Source organism: Sapajus apella, unplaced genomic scaffold (assembly GCF_009761245.1).
Source record: "Sapajus apella isolate SASKATOON/1434 unplaced genomic scaffold, GSC_monkey_1.0 scaffold64, whole genome shotgun sequence".
In the NCBI taxonomy this organism is placed as follows: Eukaryota; Metazoa; Chordata; class Mammalia; order Primates; family Cebidae; genus Sapajus; species Sapajus apella.
Window position 1 is genome coordinate 5,910,658 of NW_022437004.1, and position 21,623 is coordinate 5,932,280.

General features: G+C 37.6%; 1 protein-coding gene and 1 long non-coding RNA gene across 11 annotated transcripts in view; one reads left to right on the plus strand and one right to left on the minus strand.

Annotated features, from left to right (window-relative positions):
- The window catches only part of EVI5 (ecotropic viral integration site 5), a 237,267-nt gene that overhangs the window by 111,047 nt on the left and 104,597 nt on the right, over nt 1-21,623 (minus strand). For 8 of the 10 annotated variants that reach the window (XM_032247900.1, XM_032247896.1, XM_032247897.1 and 5 more), the window contains 3 exons: nt 18,321-18,374; nt 15,842-15,874; nt 15,142-15,288 (listed from right to left, as the gene is read on the minus strand). In XM_032247900.1, the coding sequence (XP_032103791.1) occupies nt 15,142-15,288; nt 15,842-15,874; nt 18,321-18,374 (234 nt within the window). The remainder of the gene's footprint in view (nt 1-15,141; nt 15,289-15,841; nt 15,875-18,320; nt 18,375-21,623) is intronic. The other 2 variants (XM_032247901.1, XM_032247902.1) reach the window with 2 other exon arrangements.
- LOC116529962 lies at nt 23-16,909 on the plus strand. The gene is made up of 4 exons (XR_004259761.1): nt 23-98; nt 9,293-9,303; nt 14,898-14,900; nt 16,899-16,909. It is a non-coding gene; the product is annotated as an uncharacterized LOC116529962 (long non-coding RNA).

Sequence of the window (21,623 nt, forward strand, 5' to 3'; positions counted from 1 at the left end):
CCCCTTACCTATTAAGCAGTTAATTGTCCTTCACCCACCACCACCTTCTGGAAACCACTAATCTATGTTCTGTTCTCTTTAGATTTATCTATTCTAGAGTATTTCCTATAAATGGAATCATACAATATGTGATCTTTTGTGTCTGGCTTTTTTCACTTAGCTTAAGATTTTGGAAGTTCATCTACTTTACAGCATGTATTAGTACTTCATTCCTTTTTATGGCTGAATAATATTCCATTGCATGTATACAACAATTTGCTTATCCATTCACCACTGATGGACTTTTGGGCTGAGTCTACTTTTCTGTGAATACTGCTGCTACAAACGTATATATGCGTACTTGTTTGAGTGCAAACATTCTCTTACTTTGGGTACATACCTATGAGTTGAATAGCAGGGTACCGTGGTAATTCTATGCTTAACTTTTTGAGAAACTGTCAAACTGTTTTTCACAGCAGCTTTACATTTCATTTTATATTCCTACCAAAAAACATATGAGGGTTTCAACTTCTCCACTTCATTGCCAATATGTTTTTTAAAAAATTACAGCCATCCATTACAATGGATGTGAAGAGGCACCTCACCATGGTTTTGCTCTGCATTTCCCTCATGACTAATGATACTGAACATCTTTTCATTTGCTTTTTGGCCATCTGTATACCTTCTTTGGAGAAAAGTCCACTCAAGTCTTTCACCCATTTTATAACTGGGTTGTCTTTTTGTTGCTGAGTTTTAAGAGTTCATGATATATTCTAGATGGTAGATCCTTATCAGTTCTAACTTGCAAATATTTTCTGCCATTCTACAGGTTGCCTTTTCACTTTCTTAATCTCTTTTGATGCACAAAAAGTTTTCATTTAGATGAAGTCCAATTTATCTTCTCTTTTGTTGCTCATGCCTTTGGTGCCTAAGAAGCAATATCTAAAACCACTGCCAAATCCAAGGTCATAAAGATTTATCTCCATGTATTCTTCTAAGGGTTTTATGGTTTTATAACCATAAAAATGTTATTTTTAAATCGTAACATTGGCTGGACATGGTGGCTCATGCTTGTAATCTCAGCACTTTGGGAGGCTGAGGCAGGCAGATCGCTGGAGTTCAGCTTGAGGCCAGCCTGGGCAACATGGCGAAACCCGGTCTTTATAAAAAATACAAAAACTAGTTGGGCATGGTGGCATGTGCCTATAGTCCCAGCTACTTGGGAGGCTGAGGTGAGAGGATCACTTGAGCCCAGAAGTTAAGGCTGCAGTGAGTTGTGATTGTGCCCTTACACTCCAGCCTGGCAACAGAGAAACACTCTGCCTAAAACAAAACAAAACTGTAAAATCTATCAACTATTGACCTGTTTTTAGTTAATTTTTGTATATAGTGTGTTTTAGGAGTCTAATTTGATTCTTTAGCAGGAGAACATCCAGTTTTCCCAGCATCATTTGTTGAAGAGACTATTCATTCCTAAATGAATGTTCTTAGCACCCTTGTGGAAAACCAACTGGCCATAGATGTATGGGTTTACTTCAGGACTCTAAATTCTATTCCATTAATCTGTGTGTCTATCCTTATGCCAGTGCCACTTTGACTACTCTAGCTTTGTATTAAGTTTTCAAATCAGAAAGTGTGAGTCCCCTAACTTGTTCTTTCTTTTCAAGATTGTTTGGCTATTCAAGGCCACTTGCAATTCCATGTGAATTTTAAGATCAATTTTTGCATTTCTGCAAAAGTCCATGGGAACTTTGATAGATTTGATAGGATTGAATGTGTAGGTGATTTTGGGTAGTATTGACATCTTAATATTAAGACTTCCTATATATAAATATCAGATATATTTATGTCTCCTTTATTTTGACAGAAATAAACATTATTTCAGTTTTCAGCATACAAGTCTTTACCTTCTTGGTTAAATTTATTCTTATGCACTTTATTCTTCTGGAAGCTACTGTGAATGGGCTTTTTTTTCCTTAATTTCCTTCTCTAATTGCTTACTGCCAGTGCATTCTTTTACTTTTAACCTACGAAGATCTTTGTACTTAAAGCAAATCTCTTTTTTTTTTTTTTTTGAGACAGAATCTCTCACTCTGTCACCCAGGCTGGAGTGCAATGGCACGATCTCGGCTCACTGTGACCTACGCCTCCCAGGTTCAAGCGATTCTCCTGCCTCAGCCTTCTGAGTAGCTGGGATTATAGGTGCACACCACCACGCCCAGCTAATTTTTGTATTTTTAGTAGAGACGGGGTTTCAACATTTTGGCCAGGCTGGTCTCAAACTCCTGACCTTGTGCTCCACCTGCCTCGGCCTCCCAAAGTGCTGGGATTACAGGTGTGAGCCACTGTGCCGGGCCTTTTTTTCTCACTCTGTCACCAGTCGCCAAGCTGGAGTGCAATGGCACAATCTCGGCTCACTGCAACCTCTGCTTCCCGGGTTCAAGCAATTCTCCTGCCTCAGCCTCCCGAGTAGCTGGGACTACAGGCAAATACCAACATGGCCTGCTAATTTTTGTATTTTTAGTAGAGACGGGGTTTCACCATGTTGGCCAGGATGGTCTTGATCTCTTGACCTCGTGATCCGCCCGCCTCGGCCTCCCAAAGTGCTGGGATTACAGGCTTGAGCCACTGCGGCCGGCCAAGCAAGTTTCTTAGAATAAGTTTTGACTTTTTATCCAAACTTATATTTGGTATATTTAAAATATTTACATTTAATATCATTATTGATATGGTTGGAATAAAATCTATAATCTTCTGAAGTTTTCTAACTGATCCATTTACTTGTTGTTTCTTTTTTTTTTCCCATCTGATTAAATACATTTTTAAATGACTCAATTTTATCCCTGTTATTTGCTACTTAATTATATATATTTCTTTCAAAAGATTTTGGTGGTTTCCCTAGGGTTTATCAATATACATTTTACTGTTCCTTGAACATCACGAACTTATTCCTTGATCAAGGCCTTTCTACTAGGTGTATGTTCTATCTGGAGTATTTCTTCCCAAATCTTCAAATAGTTTCCATCTTCACATCACTGAGTCTCTGATCAAATGTTAGCTCCTCAGGGAAGCTCTCAAAACTAGATTATCTACAGTAGCACCTGTACATACCACCTCTCTTCTGCTTCATTTTTATTTTTCTTCATCACCTTATCACCACCTGAAATTATATTTGTTTAATGTGTCTCCCCAACTAAAACACTTCATGTAATAGCAGCCTTCATTTTTCTTATTTACTATTACTGTACCTTCAGCATTTAAAACAATACTTTGCACATTATTTTTCAAATGAATATATGAATAAGTTCATTCCATTATAAGATTACCTCATACAGGACTAAGGAAATACAAGTGTTTACACAAACTGAACCTGATATATTTATGATAAATTACAGGTTAAAGAAATAAGTTGTTACCTTTCTCGTGACTAAACTGGCTCCTACTTATATTTGGCAAAAAGGAGAAAGAAAGGAACTATAAACAAAATCTGGGTCAAAAAATAACTCTTTAAATGTCTATTTGATATAGTCTTTGCAATGAAAGAATTTTAAAGTTAAAAAAGATTTGAACCACAATAAGATACTACTCCACACCTACTGTGATAGCTATTACTTAAAAAACAAAAGCAAAAAAAACAGAAAATAACAAGAGTTGGCAAGGATATTAAAAAATTGGAACCCTTGTACACCGCTTGTGAGAATGGAAAATGGTACAATTATTATAGAAAAATCTGACACATCCAAAAAAGTTAAACATAAAATTACTTTTCATTCAGCAACTCCACTTCTAGGTATACGCCCAAAAGAATTAAGAGCAGGACCTCAAACAGATACCTATAGGGCAATGTTCATAGCAACATTATCCACAATAGTTAAGAGGCAGAAAGAACCTAAATGTCCATCAACAAACAAACAGATTAAAAAAACGTAGTATATACATAAAATGGAATTTTATCAGCCATGAAAAGGAATGAGATTCTGATACATGCTGCAATGATGGACTAAGAAAACATTCTGCTTAGTGAAACAAGCCACACACAAAAGGACAAATGTTGTGTGATTCCACTTATATGAGTTACCCAGAATAGGCAAATTCATAGAGAGAGAAAGTAGAATAGAGGTTACCAGGGGCTGGGGAGATGGGAAAAGATTATTGTTACTAGACACAGAGCTTCTGTTTCTAGATGACGAAAAGGTTTTAGAAATGAACAGTGGAGATGGCTGCACAATATTATAAATGTACTTAATGCCACTGAACTGTACACTTAAATGGTAAATTTTAAGTTGAATATATTTTATCACAATAAAAAAATCAGACCGAGCAATTCTACTGCTGTATCCCAAAGAAATCAGTATGTCAAAGAGATATCTGTACTCCCACATTTACTGCAATACTACTCACAAGAGTCAAGATATGGAATCAATCTAAATCTCCATCAACAGACAAATGGATAAGGGAAATGTGGTGTGTATGCACAATCAACTACAATCCTTTGGGAGAAGGTTCAAGATGAATGACTAGAGCTGTCCAACGCCAGCTCTCTTCAGAAAGAAGAACCAAAGTTACAAGTGAATAACCAATTTAATGTGAATAGACTAACAAGCAGAGAGTGTTGGGGCCTAGTAGAGAACTCTTGAGAAGAAACTGGGGCACAGAAAAAGAAAGCAAGAGGCTGGCAGAGATCAGCTAGAAACGCTGAGGGACTTGGTATTTAGTTGAAAGGGTAGGTGGGAGTGTTTTGGGCTTCTCATTCCCCACTGACAAACCGTTGGTATCCGAACTGTCGGAGAGCTCTTCTACCGCTGCAAACCCAGACACTGGTGTGAACAGTGATGTGGGAACTTACTGAGGGCACTGCACCAGACTACCAATTTGCACTGGGTTGCTTACTCTGCCTCTGGACTCGAGCAGCAGCAATAGGGCACCATACTGGGAGCACAGCCATCAGAGGTCTGTGTCCTGCTGAGGGAACCTCAGCCTTTGTGTCTCCAAATCACCAGAGCCCCATAGATATTCCCTGGCACCTGCTCAGATTGTGGCAGCAGCAAAGAGCTGGCTGGACCCAGCGAGCTGCAGGGTTCCTAAGCAAGTGCTGCCCTGAAGAGAAAAACAAGTATGGTGCACCAAGAGAGTGCCCACTGGGACAAAGGAAACCAGAACACACACTTTCCTGTGCCCAAGAGCTCACCACCAGTGGGATGTGAGTGACTGTGCTGCATCCAGCAAAGATGTGGGCAATGTGCTTGGCTCTGCAAGACTCTGCAAGTATGATTTCATCCCAGGGACCAACCTGCAGTGAATGCTCGGACCCGGGCATGGAGATGGGAACTCCTCCCTACCCCCACTGCTGTAGACATATCCATGGCTGATCCCACAGGAAACTGGCATGAGCACGTCAGAGGGCAAACTTTCGGGGGCAGACAGGGGTGACTGTGGTCTTACTGGCATTCAGTCCACCACATCTAAGCTTGTGCAAAAGGTGAGAACCCCTTCCCGTCTCCATACAGGGCAGCAGTGTTCCTGCAAGGGAAAGAAGGACAGCCAAAAAGCTGTGTGTTTTGGACTGAGGGAGAAGATTTCAAAACAAAGACATTCTGACAGCAAGCCATGGGGCAGTCATCTTTTATGTCTCTCAGCTACACTGCAGTCTGGAGACAGACAGTGGTGTCTGACCAGTTTGAGTATTCTGAGTATGGGGACCTGGGCATGACAGGAAGGGAGATCACATTCCTGCCTGCTCAGGCTATGGAGCTGGGATGGCTCCCTGCCTCACTGCAGAGACCTCAGTGTACTTATCAGGAGCTTCTCTGCCACCCCCATCAGGACTACTGCTTGTACTTACCATTGGGGCATCCAAGGGCAGGCGTGGCTGACCTTCTCTGCCATGACTTGTCCCCGGCTAGAGGGTGAGCAGAGAGCTCAAGCCACTGTATGTTTCACAGCCCAGCCCACTACCCGAAGCAATAGCGAGCTTTCCTCAGTAAACAAAGATCAAGCACCTGCCCATCTGCTTCTGTTGCAGCAGGCTCTTACCCACAACCACCACCTACTGTCCTGGAGGCTGAAATGTACAACCCAATAGAAAATCTGCTGACACAAGTGCACAGCACTGAGTAATGAGATGATTCTTGAGACTGCTGCCATCTCAGCCCTGCAGGAAGCTATGATACTGCTCATATACCCAGTACACTGCTACTACAACTAACATATGAGAAAACCACCACACAAAGGCTATATTCAAAGAACTCATACAGAGTATCTGTCAAGGAAGCACCCAGAACCAAAGCCAAATGATCTTACATAACATATATTACAGTTATATCCTTAAGGGGAAAAAATTCCTGTCCAAACGAAAGTAAATTCAAAAATAATAATAAGAGATAGTTTATCCATATGAGAAGGAAACAGCAAAACAATTCTGGAAGAATAAAAACAGTGGTATGACACCCTCAAAGATTCAAACTAAATCTTTAGCAATGGATCTTAACCAAAATGAAATCTTTGAAATACCAGATAAAGAATTAAAAATACTAATTCCCAAGAAGTTCAATGAGATCTAAGAGAAAGCTGAAAATCAACACCAAGAAATATGAAAATCAAGTCTGGAAATGAAAAAAATCACTGAAGAAATTATAAAATATCATTCAGGACTTAGGCATGGGCAAGGACTTCATGACTAAAACACCAAAGGCAATGGCAACAAAAGCCAAAATAGACAAATGGGATCTAATTAAACTTACGAGCTTCTGCACAGCAAAAGAAACTATCAATAGAGTGAACTGGCAACCAACAGAATACGAAAAAATTTTTGCAATCTAGCCATCTAATAAAGGGCTAATATCCAGAATCTATGGAGAACTTAAATTTACAAGAAAAAAAACAAAAAACCACCATCAAAAAGTGGGCAAAGGATATGAACAGATGCTTTTCAAAAGACATTTATGCATCCAACAAACATGAAAAAAAGCTCATCATCACTGGTCATTAGAGAAATGCAAACCAAAACCACATTGAGATACCACCTCATGCCAGTTAGAATGGCGATCATTAAAAAATCAGGAGACAACAGATGCTGGAGAGGATATGGAGAAACAGGAACACTTTTACACTGTTGGTGGGGGCGTAAATTAGTTCAACCACGTGGAAGACAGTGTGGCAATTCCTCAAGATCTAGAAACAGAAATACCATTTGACCCAGCAATCCCATTACTGGGTATATACCCAAAGGATTATAAATCATTCTGTTATAAAGACACATGAACACGTATATTTATTGAGGCACTGTTCATAATAGCAAAGACTTGGAACCAACCCAAATGCCTATCAATAATGGATAAAGAAAATGTGGCACATACACACCACAGAATACTATGCAGCCATAAAAAAGGACAAGTTCATGTCCTTTGCAGGGACATGGATGAAACTGGAAACCATCATCCTCAGCAAACTGACACAAGGACAGAAAGCCAAACACCGCATGTTCTCACTCGTAAGTGGGTGTTCAACAACGAGAACATATGGACACAGGGAGGGGAACATCACACACTGGGGCCTGGGGTGTAGGGGGCTAGGGGAGGAATTGCAGGGGGCGGGGGGATTGGGGAGGGATAGCATTAGGAGAAATATCTAATGTAGATGACGGGGCCATGGATGCAGCAAACCATCACCATGGCATGTGTACACCTATGTAACAAACCAGCACTCTCTGCACATGTATCTCAGACCTAAAAGTATAATAAATAAATATACAACTGATACCACAGAAATACAAAAGATAATCAGAGACTACTATGAACATCTCTACACTCACACTAAAAAACCTAGAGGAAATGGTTAAAACTGGCAACATAAAACTTTCTAAGACTGAACTAGGAAGAGACAGAAATCCTAAAAAGACTAATAATGAGTAGAACAATTGAATCAGTGATAACAAATCTCCCAACAACAAAAACAAGCCCAGGGCCAGACGAATTCACAGCCAAATTCTACCATACACACAATGAAGAACTAGTACCAATTCTCCTGAAACTCTTCCAAAAAAGTCAAGGAGGGATTCCTCCATAACTCATTCTATAAAGCCAGCATCACCCTGACACCAGGGAAGGGCCCACAAAACAAACAAACAAACAACAAAAAACTACAAATCAGTATCTCTGATGAACACGGATGCAAAAATCCTCAACAAAATCCTAGCAAACCAAATCCAGCAGCACATCAAAAAGATAATACATCATAATCAAGTGGGTTATATTGCAGGGATGCAAAGATGATTCAACATAAATAAATCAATAACTGTGATTCGCCACATAAATAAAACTAAATACAAAAGCCACACGATCATCTCGATACATGCAGAAAAAGCACTTGATAAAATTCAGCATCCCCTCATGATTAAAAACAAATAAACAAACAAAAACCAAACACAGGCTAGGTATGTTGGCTCATGCCTGTAATCCCGGCATTTTGAGAGGCCAAGGCAAGTGGATTGCTTGAGCCCAGAAGTTCAAGGCCAGCCTGGGTAACATTGTGAAACCCATCTCTACAAAAAATTAAAAAATTGGTGAGGCACAGTGGTGTGTCCCAACTAACCAGGAGGCTAATGCAGGAGAAACACTTGAACCTGGGAGGTCGAGGCTGCAGTGAGCTATGACTTGTGCCACTGTACTCCAGCCTAGGTGACAGAGCGAGATCCTGTTTCAAACAAACAAAAAACCTAAAAAAATCTAAGCTCTTTTTGCATTGTTATAAAGAAGTACCCGAGGCTGCGTAATTTATAAAGCAAAGAGGTTTAATTGGCTCATGGTACTGCAGGCTGTACAGGAAGCATAGCACTGGCATTTACTTCTAGGGAGGCTTTTACTTGTGGAGGAAGGCGAAGCAGGAGCAGGCATGTCACATGGTGAGAGTGGGAGCAAGAGAGAGTAGGGGTGGGGGCTGCCACAGTCTTAACCTGATTTCACAAGGACTCACTCACACAAGGACAGCACCAAGCCATGAGGTCTCTGCTCCCATGATCCAAACACCTTCCACCAGGTACCACCTCCAACAATGAGAATTACATCTGAACATGAAATCTAGAAGGGAGATCCAAGTCATATCATAGGCATAGAAGGAATGTAATAAAAACGATATACGACAAACTCACAGCCAACATCATAATGAATGGGGAAAAGTTGAAAGCATTCCTCTAAGATCTGGAAGAAGACAAGGATGCCTACTTTCTTCACTCTTATTCAACATATACTAAAAGTCCTAGCCAGAGCAACCAGGAAAGAGAAAGAAAGAAAAGATAGTCAAATTGGAAAAGAGGAAGTTAAATTATCTGTTTGCTGATGTTATAATGTTATACATAGAAAACCCCTGAGATTCCTCCAAAAGTCTCCTAGATTTGATAAAAGAATTCAGTAAAGTTTCAGAATACAAAACCAATGTAAAAAAATGAGCAACATTTCTATACACCAATAACAATCAAGCTGAGATCCAAATCTTGAAGTAAATTCCACTGACAACAGCTACAAAAAAATATAAATACCTGAGAATACAATTAAACAAGGAGGTGAAAGGCAAGCAAAACTTCAAAACAGCAAATAAAGAAATTGCAGACGACACAAACTAATGAAAAAAACATTCCATGTTCATGGATTGGAAGAATCAGTATCAGCAAAATGACCACACTGCCCAAAGCAGTCTATAGAGTTAATGTATTTCCTATAAAAATACCAATGTCATTTTTTCACAGAGTTAGAAAAAAAATCTTTTATGGAACCAAAAAAGACAGCCAAAGCAATCCTAGGTAGAAAGAGCAACACTGCAGGTATTCCATTACCTAACATCAAATTATACTACAAAGCTATAGTAACAAAACAACATGGTACTGGTATAAAAACACACAGATCAATGAAACAAAATAGAAAACCCAGAAATAAAGTCACATACCTACAGCCTCCTGATCTTCAACAAAGTTGATAGAAACATACACTGAGAAAACAACACCCTATTCAATAAATGGTGCTGGGAAAATCAGACAGCCATATGCAGAAGAATGAAATTGGATCCATATCTCTTATCATTTACAAAATTAACTCAAGATGGATTGAGGAGAAAGAAAAATAATAAGGACAAAAAATTTAAATTTCCAGCCTGGCCAACATGGTGAAACTCCATCTCTACTAAAAATACAAAAATTAGCTGGGTGTGCTGGCAGGTGCCTGTAATCCCAGTTACTCGGGAGGCTGCGGCAGTAGAATCATTTGAACCCAGAAGACGGAGGTTACAATGAGCCTAGATCATGCCATTGTACTCCAGCCTGGGCAACAGAGTGAGACTCTTATCTCAAAAAAAAAAAAAAAAAAAAAACACACACTTAAATTTAAAACCTGAAAAATTTTAAAATTCTAGAAAAAAAACCTGGAAAGAACCTTTCTAGTCACTGGCCTAAGCAAAGAATTCAGGACTAAGACCTCAAAAGCAAATGCAACAAAAACAACAACAGACAAATGGGACTTAATTAAACTACAAAGCTTCTGCACAGCAAAAGGAATAATAAACAGAGTAAAAAAGACAACCTACAGAATGGAAGAAAACATTTGCAAACTATGCATAAGGCAAAGGAAAAATACCCAGAATCTACAAGGAACTCAAACAACTCAACAAGAAAAAAAAAAAAAAAAAAAAAAAACTCTATTAAAAAGTGAGCAAAGGGCCAGGTGGCTCACGCCTGTAATCCCAACACTTTGGAAGGCTGAGGTGGGCAAATCACAAGATCAGGAGTTCAAAACCAGCCTGGCCAACATGGTGAAACCCCGTCTCTACTAAAAATATTTTAAAAATTAGCTGGTCATGGCGGCACGTGCCTGTAATCCTACTCTGGAGGCTGAGGCAGGAGAACTGCTTGAACTGGGATCTGAAAGGCAGAGATTGCAGTGAGCCAAGATCATTACACTGCACTCCAGCCTGGGCTACAGAGTGAGACTCCATCTCAAAAAAAAAAAAAAAAAAAAAAGTGAGCAAAGGACATGAACAGACGTTTTTCAGAAGAAGACACACACACAAATGGCTAACATATGAAAAAAATGCTCAACATCACCAATCATCAGAGAAATTAAAATTAAAACCACAATGAGATACTATTTCACACCAGTCAGAATGGCTATTAAAAAGTCAGAAAATAACAGATATTGGTGAGGATGAGGAGAAAAAGGGACACTTATAACTACTGGTGGGAATGAAAATTAGTACAACCCGTATGAAAAATGGTATGCAGATTTCTCTAAGAACTAAAAATAGAACTAACATTCAATCTAGCAATCCTACTACTGAGTATCTACCCAGAGGAAAAATCATTATTATATCAAAGATACCTGTATTCACATATTTCTCATAGCATTATGCACAATAGCAAAGATATGGAATCAACCTAAGAGTCCACTGATGGATGACTAAATAAAAAAAAAATGATGTGTATATACACCATAAAATATTACTCAGTCATTAAAAAGAATGAAGTTATGTCTTTTGCAGCAACATGGATAAAACTAGAGGACGTTATCTTAAGTAAAATAACTCAGAAAGTCAAATACTGCATACTCACACCTACAAATGGAAATAAATAATGTATACACATGGACATACAGGTAGAATAATAGACACTGGAGACTCAGAAAGGTAACAGGGTGAAAAGGGATGATGGATGAGAAATTAACTCATGGATACAATGTCTACTATTCAGGTAATGGTTAACTAAAAGGCCAGACTCCACTACTATGAAATACATTCATGTAATAAAACACACTTGTATCTCCTAAATGTATAAAAATAACACTATTCAGGCTAGGCGTGGTGGTGCACATCTGTAATCCCAGCACTTTGGGAGGCCAAGGTGGGTGGATCATGAGGTCAAGAGATCGATACCATCCTGGCTAACATAGTGAAACCCCATCTCTACTAAAAATACAAAAATTAGCCGGGCCTGGTGGCGGGTGTCTGTAATCCTAGCTACTCAGGAGGCTGAGGCACGAGAGTCACTTGAACCCGGGAGACAGAGGTTGCAGTGAGCCAAGATCGCACCACTGCACTCCATCCTGGGCGACAGTAAGATTTTGTCTCACAAAACAAAACAAAACAAAAACACTATTCAGCCATTAAAAAAAATAAAAATTGTCATTTGTGACAACATGGATGAACCTACAGGACATTATGTTAAGTAAAATAAGCCAGACACAGAAAGACAAACACCACATGATCTCACTCATATGTGGAATCTAAAAAAGTTCATCTCATATAAACTGAGAATAGAATAGTGGTTACCAGAGGCTAGCGAGGGGATTGGGAACATGGTGATAGGAAGAGAATGGTCGACAGGTACAAAGTTACCCTTAGATAGGAAGAATAAATTCTGGTGTTACATTGCACAGTAAGGTGACTACAGTTAACAATAATGTCTTATATATTTGAAAATAGCTAGAAGAGAGGATTTTGAATGTTCTCACCACAAAGAAATAATGTGTTTGAGGTAATCAATGTGTTGGCTAATTATTCTGATTTGATGAATCAATCACAAATAAAACTTTCAAAAATCATCAAAAAAAGTGAATAGATATGCTAAGTGAAAGAAACCAGACATAAAAGTCACATACCTTACAATTTCATTTATATTGAATTCTAGAAGAGGTAAAACTACAGTGACAGAAAGCAGACAGGTTGCTGCGGTTGGGGTTGGTGAACCGTAAAGGGAATGATAGAAATATTCTTTGTTTTGATTGTGGTAGTTGTTCACAACTACATACATTTCCAATACATCAAGCTACATACTTACATTTGATGAATTTTATTACATGTAAATTATACTTTAATAAAGTTAATTTTAAAAGGGAAAGAGAGAGGCCCAAGAAGATCTAGCCCTATTTATAATCATCTGGGAGGAAAAAAAAAACACACAAAACTGTCTCTGAGTATACAAGATCACAAACAGAACGAGAATCTAGTTCCCTAAATGAAATCCAAAGCTCTTTATATCATATAAATTGCCACTATTTGGCAGTAGGGAGTGGTAGTGAAGGATGGTTAATATCGGTAATTCAATACCTCCTGCTGGAATACAGATTTAAAACCCTTATTCTGAGAGTTTGAAGAATTCATAAAGTTGTATTGGAAGGCTATAATCAAAACACTGAACAATAGATGTTTACTTTCTACCAGTAATATGCTTATTCAGTTTATTCTGGCCAGTTTTGCTCACCATGTGCTAACCTACCCTGTATTAGCCAGACAGACTCCATTTTGCTGAAAGTCAGACAGACTCCATCTTAACCTCCGCCTCACCCCCCCCACCACCATTTCTCCTGAGTGCATATCTGGGTCATGTTCCTGTGCTGGGTCATGTTGTACTTAGAGCTATAGAAACATATAACTGTTATAACCTTATCCTACTTGACAAGCCCACTTGCTATTATGAATACCCCCTTGATTGAGTGTATGGAAAGCACCGAATGCACCCCCGCCCCCACCCTGTTAACCAGCAATCGTGGGAACCACTTGTGTATACCCTTCTTAGTTAATCAACAATCATGGGAGCCTCCTGCCTCCTAGTTACCAGCCTCCTCCCCTAACTTGCTTATTTTGCTTCTGTAAAATTCCTCTTTGCCCCTTTACCCTGAGCAACATATAAAAGGAAATCAAATACCTTCCTCGGGGCAGAGAGATTTGGAGCCTGAGTTGACACTCAGTCACTGGCAATAAAGGACTCTTAATTCGATGGTGCTTTCCATTCAACTTGATTGGTTACAACAACCAAGTTAAATTTTTCACTATAAACCACATTCTAACCCTTTGATATACATCTATCTATACAGGTCTCAATATTTGAAAAAAATGTAAAAAATTTAACTCATGATTCTAATGTATTATGACTGCAGCTTATACTAAATGCAAACAATACTGTCTTTTCTTTTAAAAAATCACATTAACTTATTTCAAGCTAAATTCCTAACATAACTCCCCAATTTTTTTTCTTTTTAATGCTTTGATATCACTGGCATTTCATACAAAAGGGGAGCAAAATATAAGTTCCCTTCTTTTTAGTATTATTTTATCACTCTCCTATTCATTTTTTTTTTTTTTAGCAATCTTCAATAACATAATAGAAAAAAACTATGTTTACGGCTCTTTCAATTGCCAGTTTTTCTTTTTTCTTTTCTTTGATTTTTTTTGTACCAAGATGATAATGCTATTCCTTAACTTTACTGAGTAAAAAGAATGTCCTACTTTGTAGTCACTATTTGCCTTCTAGATCTGCAGAGTTCTAGGATTAACACAGCTTTTTCTGCTTATTACAATCTAGCACCTACTTGAGGATGAAAAACTAAACAAGAAATGGTATCTTTTCAAAGATAAACAGTTTGGCTTTTCTTTTACCCTCATATTCCTGATTAAGATCACCCCAGTCTGAATTTGCCAATGGAAAATGTCTATGCCATGTAAGATACCTGAGGCTAGCTATACAATTAGTAACCGTTGAGTACACACCCTAGGTTGATTAAGACAATTAGAAACACACCCTAGGTTAATTAAGATAATTTTTAAAGGGTTAATCTTTTTCATCTTTGCAACTTCTTTCCCTTTGAAATACAGACATAAACTTTAACCCATAATTCAATGTCTTGATGTAGGAAGTCTAAGCAATAGAATTTCCTAAGACATAAATTGCCACATTGTCAAAGCTTTAAATGAGATCATTACATATATTCTGTATGTTGGGTAATATTTCATCTGCACAATGAACAAAAACTAGCTGAAGTAAGGATTTAAAAATTACTGTTAGCAAAATGGTATCTATTATAAAAACAGATTTCTAAAAACTTAAAAGCAATTCTGACACACACTGCTTATTTCCCATGACTTAAAACATAGTATAAGGAAAGATTGTATTACCTATTTCTAACAAAACAGTGTAGACAGAAAAAAAAATTAGAACAGGAGTCTTTAGGCCACAATAAGACCCCTAAGTATCACAGAACATAAAATGGAATAATTTAAAAGTGCGATTAAAGTTGAAAACAAAATTATTTAAAACAACAGCACAGAATCTGTGCTATGAAAAAAAAAAAAAATGACTGAAAGGGAAGGGGATGAGAAAGGTGAGAAAAGCACTACCAGACTCCTTACCCATTGTTGTTGGTGCTGGAGCTTCCTGATGGTATTTTCAGCTTGCTCCAGCTTAGCACTGGCCTCATCACTCTGCTGTTTGATGGTGGCCAACTCCCGTTTTATGAGGTAGTTTTCCTCAGCCTCCTGGGCTCTTGTCACTTGTCCCTTAGGACATAATTTTTTTGTGTGTAAAGCAATTTAGGATAGATTCAAGAAAGACTGCCTTTGTGAGGTTTAGTTATTTACTTTGACATGTTAAAAAAAAAAAGTCACCTCAGCGAATAGAACAGCCTAGGTAATCATTAGCTAGCAGCTTGTTATTGCTCCAGCAAATTTTGGGAAACTAATGAAAAATTCACCTGACAATCTTAAGAACAAATCTTCTTTCAGTCAATAAAAATTTAATTCATGCAATATTACTGAGTTGTACATGCAGTACTAAAATTTTCAACGAATAGTAGTTAATTTCACAGAATTCACTGATTGCCATTTTGAAATAAATACTTAAAAAAATAAGGTTAGCTTTAAAACGTGCAAAAATAAACCAAGATAACACCTTGTTATAAAAAATTAAGTTTATACCCACATATACCGCCCAAAAAAATTATTTCTAAGAAAATGCATATAAAATTGCATGCATTAAAATATGAATTTCGAGGTTTAGGACTTTGCTTAGAAGTTAGAGAAGATGTTTAAAAAACAAAAACAAAAACTATACCTGTATCAATCTATCTGCCAAGGAAGCACTTTCCTACAAAAGGAAAAATTCAGATAGAAATATAAGAGGAAGAAGATAAAAGTGATAAAATTAGGAAAAAAGAAACAAATATACCCAAATTCCATCTACTTTTCATTGCTAATTAAAATGGACTTAAATATATTATTTTTTACTGAATGTTTCTATTTTTAAACCTTAAGAAAAATATACGAAAACAAGGATAGCTGGTTGAAAATCATGTGTTTCCAGAAGATACCAAACACAAATTCCAAGCGGTTTTTCATTACCTGGAACAAGCAAATGTCTTTTTTTTTTTTTTTTTAAATAGAGACAGAGTCTTACTCTGTCACCCAGGTCAGAATGCAATGGCATGGTCATATAGCTCATTGTAACCTCCAACTCCTGGGCTCAAGTGATCCTTCTGCTTTAGCCTCCTGAGCAGCCAGGACTACAGGTGTATGCCACATGCCCAGCTAGTTTTAAAATTTTTTGTACAGATACAGTCTTGCTATGTTGCCCAGGACAGTGCTGAACTCCTGGCCTTAAGCAATCCTCCTGCCTCAGCCTCCCAAAGTGCAGGGATCAGAGGCATGAGCCACTGCACTTGGCCAAATATTTCTTCCTCTTTTGCTATCTTTGTATCTTTTAGACTTAACCCATATTGTCAACCCACTTACATGAAAGGAAGAAGGAATTTGAGTAAGCAATTCTACTTATAAAGTGTGACAGCAATTTGTGCAACAGCAACTTTCAAAGAAACAAAGCAAGGAAAATATGACAAAATTAATACGCTAAACTTAAACTTTAGCAATAACTGAGCAAGTATACTTTTTTTATTACAGATTTCAATTGATACATAGTATTTATAGAATTCTAAGTGCTAAGTGACACACCTGGGCCATCTAAGCCAGTAAAAAAAGGAACAATATTTTCTTACAACATCGTTATCATTCCAAAGGTTCAATGAAATAAGAATGCTTTCCTGGTTTAAATGTCTTACTCCAAAGATTAAAAAACAAAAACAAAAAACCTAAGAAAATGAATATTTGATTGTAAGCTAGATATTTAATGAGAAAAAAGAGTATATAATTAAAACAACTTAAAAGTAAGCTCAACCTTCCTGTGGAGTCACCAAAAGTAGAATTATCCTCATAGCAATCCTAACATGATGAGAGAAAAACAGGGAAACTATTTTTGACTTAAAAGGATGTCTCTGCAATTATTATACAACAAAGGCAGACACGTAATAAATATCCTGTCCTTATACACTTTTATCCAATAGGAAATCATCAATACTTTTTAAGCAAAAGACATATACTGTAAAATATCCATACTTCCATTTATTTATTTCTTGAATTTTATCTGTAGATTTGCAGGGAAGATTTTAAGATCCTTGGCAATATGATGAGGGGTATGTTTAAATCTACTTACTGTCATCTCTAGTTAAAAAAAAAAGAAAAGAAAAAAAGTGGCCAGGCACAGTGGCTCATGCCTATAATCCCAGCATTTTGGGAGGCCGAGGCAGGCGGATCACAAGGTCAGGAGGTCGAGATCATCCTGGCCAACATGGTGAAACCCTGTCTCTACTAAAAATACAAAAATTAGCCTTGTGTGGTGGCGCATGCCTGTAGTCCCAGTTACTGAGGAGACTGAGGCAGGAGAATCGCTTGAACCAGGGAGACGGAGGCTGCAGTGAGCCGAGATCTCGCTACTGCACTCCAGCCTGGGTGACAAAGCAAGACTCTAACTCAGGGAAAAAAAGAAAAAAACACCAAAAGAGTTTGTGAATTCAGATGTTTTTCCTTCAATAAAGCAAAATTCTTAAAACCAGACTTTTACTACTCAATTCATTCTTCTAGCATCTGAAAATCACTATAAAAGATTTTTCATCAAAAGCACATATGAAAAATAATGCAAAATTTCCACATTTGCCCAGTTATTCTATATGAAACAGAGAAAACGTAACAAGTAGATATCAAAATAATTCTAAGGACTAAAAGCTTATGCACAATTCCTTTGTGCTGAAAATCAACTTGAGAGTGAATTTTTATGTAAGGAATCAGTCAGTCACTTCAACTAAAAGCAATCCTAGGCCTTAAAGGACTCACTGGTGCATTAAATATGCTAGAAAGTTTAGGGCAACATTTGAAACTCATCTTTAAAATGCTTTATCAGAATGGACTCCCAACTGGATTCTAAAAGAACATACTTTTTAGAAATTATGTGTAAAGAAAACAAATAGTATCAATATGTTACTCTTAATCTCAGTTAAAACTTGACTATGAAAGTTCAAAAGAACCAGTACAACTGATCAATTTTTGTTAGTAACAAGTTATCTGGCTATAAATAGTAAGGTAGGGTAGTTAAGCAGTCAATACTACAACATAGGAGATGTGTGCCAGAATTTTTGAGGATTTTTTAAAAATACACACAAAAAACACTAGGCATTCAACAGAAGCTTGCGTAAGTAGTCACTTACTTTTTCTAATGTCTCGATGCGCTGTTTTAAAAGTCTATTTTCTGTGCGTAACCTCTGCCAAGAAAAAAAAATGTTTTATTGGTGAGCATTCTTGAGAGGAAAAAAGATTCCTAAATCACAGTCCTGAAACTGTACCACCTTTCATAAATAAGAAAGGAGTCTAAGGAATGATTACATTATCAAATGCCAAAGACTCAGAGTAAGAAACACACAGCAGGCAGGGTGCCATGGCTTGAGCTTAGGAGTTCCAGATAAGCCTGGGTAACATGGTGAAACCTCATCTCTATGAAAAATAGAGACACAGACAACACCGAGACACACACAGACACAGACACACACACACAGACACACACACACACACACACACCCACACACACACACCCACACACACCCCCTAGCTAATTTTTGTTAGCCAGGAATGGTGGTGTGAGCTTGTCATCCCAGCTACCTGCGGGGCTGAGGTGGGCAGCTGGGAGGTGGGGGCTGAGGCAGGGGCAGAGGAAGTTGTAGTGGGCCGAGATTGGGCCACTGTACTCCAGCCTGGGTGACAGAGTGAAACACTGTGTCAACAGAGGGGAGAAGGGGAGGGAGGGGAGGGGAGGGGAGGGGAAAGAGGAAAGGAGAAAAGAAAGAAAAAAGGAAAAGGAAAGGAAAGGAAGATAAAGAAATAGAAATAAATATACAATGGAAAAGGAAATAGTCATATTAAAATGCACCCTATAGTACATATAGAAATAAGCCTTTTCATTTCTATACTTGCCATAATGACTCATAATCAAATAATTTATGTGTTTTAACATCCTCATTAGACAGAAAAGATTCTAACTTGCCTACCTCCCATAGAGTCTATCTATATAATTAATATTCAAATGTCAGCTGAATGAAGAAATAAGACATCTAAAAAGTGCATGTTCACAGGCTAAACATTAAATTGTCCATTTAGGGCCCGGCACAGTGGCTCACACCTATAATCCAAGCACTCTGGGAGGCCAAGGCAGGTGGATCACTTGAGCTGGGATGTTCAAGACTAGCCTGGGCAACATGGCAAAATCCATCTCTACAAAAAATTTAAAAATTAGCTGGATGTGGTGGCATGTGCCTGTAGTCCCAGCTACTCAGGGGGCTGAGTGGGGGATGACTTTAGTGCTGGAGGCAGAGGTTGCAGTGAGCCAGTATCACATCACAGCACTCCATCCTGGGCAACAGAGCAAGATCTTGTCTCAAATTTGAAAGAAAAAAAAATTGCCCATTTAGACTACAATAGTCTCTATATATAATATGGCATAGATGACAAGTTGTAAAATTCATTACACTCTGAAAATACAAAAAAATTAATTGTTATTTTTTTCTGAGAAAATTAGCTCCAATTACTAGCATTTTCTCTTAATTCAAAAAGTAAAACCAGATTTTTTAAAAAAGCACTTCACCTAATTATTCAATGCCTGGTTCCCAAAAACTTGTCTAATTACTGTCATTAAGTATTAAATCCAAGTCACTCTACATTTTTAAAAAGCTATTTTTGCATATCCACCAATATCATTGCTTATTAACCCCCTTTATAAGTGGTCTTTTCATTTTCAAATACCTTAGGTGTTGTCCCTTCATTTTTGCCATCAAATTTCAGTTTCAAAGTAATCACTCTTACCTTTTTGTAACAATTTGTTCCAGAACTCAGTCAAGCCTTCTTCCACCCCACCTTCCTATAAATTTCTGCTAAAAAATGTCTGTCTCAGTAAATTCTTCTATCAATTCAGCCTATTATTTTCCCAGTAAAGACTTACATATGGTTTTATATAACATATAAAGTCTTAGTTCAGGGAAATGAGAGGCTTTGAATTACTGCATAAGTGGATCACAAATTGAAACAAATCTTAGAGTTATTACAAGGATACTTTGCAAATTAGATTTCTTGTTCTATTCACTAAAATTTAGATGATCTGAAATGGACATTGACATATAGGAAAGTTAATAACTAATATCTGACAACAAAATAACAGCTTGAGAAGTAGAAAATGTTCTCATTTCTTGGCTCCTGCTATGTGCAGCATAGTGGTCTACACAAATAAGCAATTATTAAATGCTGCTAAAGTCTAGATAGCCAAAGAAATAAATGAGATTCTCAAAATGTTCTCAATCATATTTCATCAACAAAAGGTAACTTTTTGTTTTTATCTTAAAAGATGTAGAAAACTAAGTTCCAACCAGACAACTGAGTGAATTAATTAGGACAGAAATCATGCTCAAATGAAAATTTACACCTGAAAACGTTCACCTGGATTTCCTTCCCCAATTACTTTCTTCCACAAACAACTATCACCACTTCCTCATTTGTATAATATTTACATTAGGAATTGATCCAACAGAATAGACTTTTTCAGTTAATACAGACCATTTCAGGGTTACCTTTAAGTTTCAAGTGTTACTGTCTTTTTTTTGGAACTAATATCACAGTATTTTGGTAATTATAGCTTGGCTATCTGTTTTTTTTTTTGGAGGGGTGGGGCGGAGGTTTGAGACAGAGTATTGTTTTGTAGCCAGGCTGGAGTACAGTGGCACAACCTTGGCTTACTGCAACCACTGCCTCCTGGGTTCAAGCGATTGAACCCAAGCGACTGCCTCCAGCCTCAGCCTCCTGAGTAGCTAAGACTACAGACGCATCCACATCTTACATGACAAATACATCAAAGTCTCTCTTGGAAAGCAGCAGCAGCACACTATATATACTGAAGAATACACATGGGCCTTAGAATAACACAAATCAGACCTCAAATCCTTGATTCTTACTGTTTCCTCACAATGTGACCACTGGCATATTATTTGAGCTTTCTGAGGCCTAATTTCTTCACAGGTAAGGATAAGAACCCTTTCATGATGCTGTTGTAAGAGTAAGGGGAAAAAATGCATGTAAGTGACCCATCACATATTAAGGGCTAAATAAATGAGAGCTTTCATTCTAATACTTCACATTGATTGTTCAAATGTAATTGCTGGGCAACTTAGATAATACTTATCTTTTTTTTTTTTTTTTCATTTTTATGCCAGGCATAAAAGTTCATTATATTCAATGAGTGCTTTTATGTTATGTTATGTTATTTTCTGGTTTTCAGCATATCTTCCTGTGGACTTCTAAAAGGATCAAGGCAAGAAAGTATTAGTTTACAACTAGAACCCATTCTCTTGTAAAAGAGACTTATGGGAGAGGGAGGGAGTATAAGAAGTGGCATTTTACAGCAAGGCTCAATTAATATTTTACCTCACTAATGAATTGTAAATAAGGTGGCCATCTGATCATGATTGAAATGA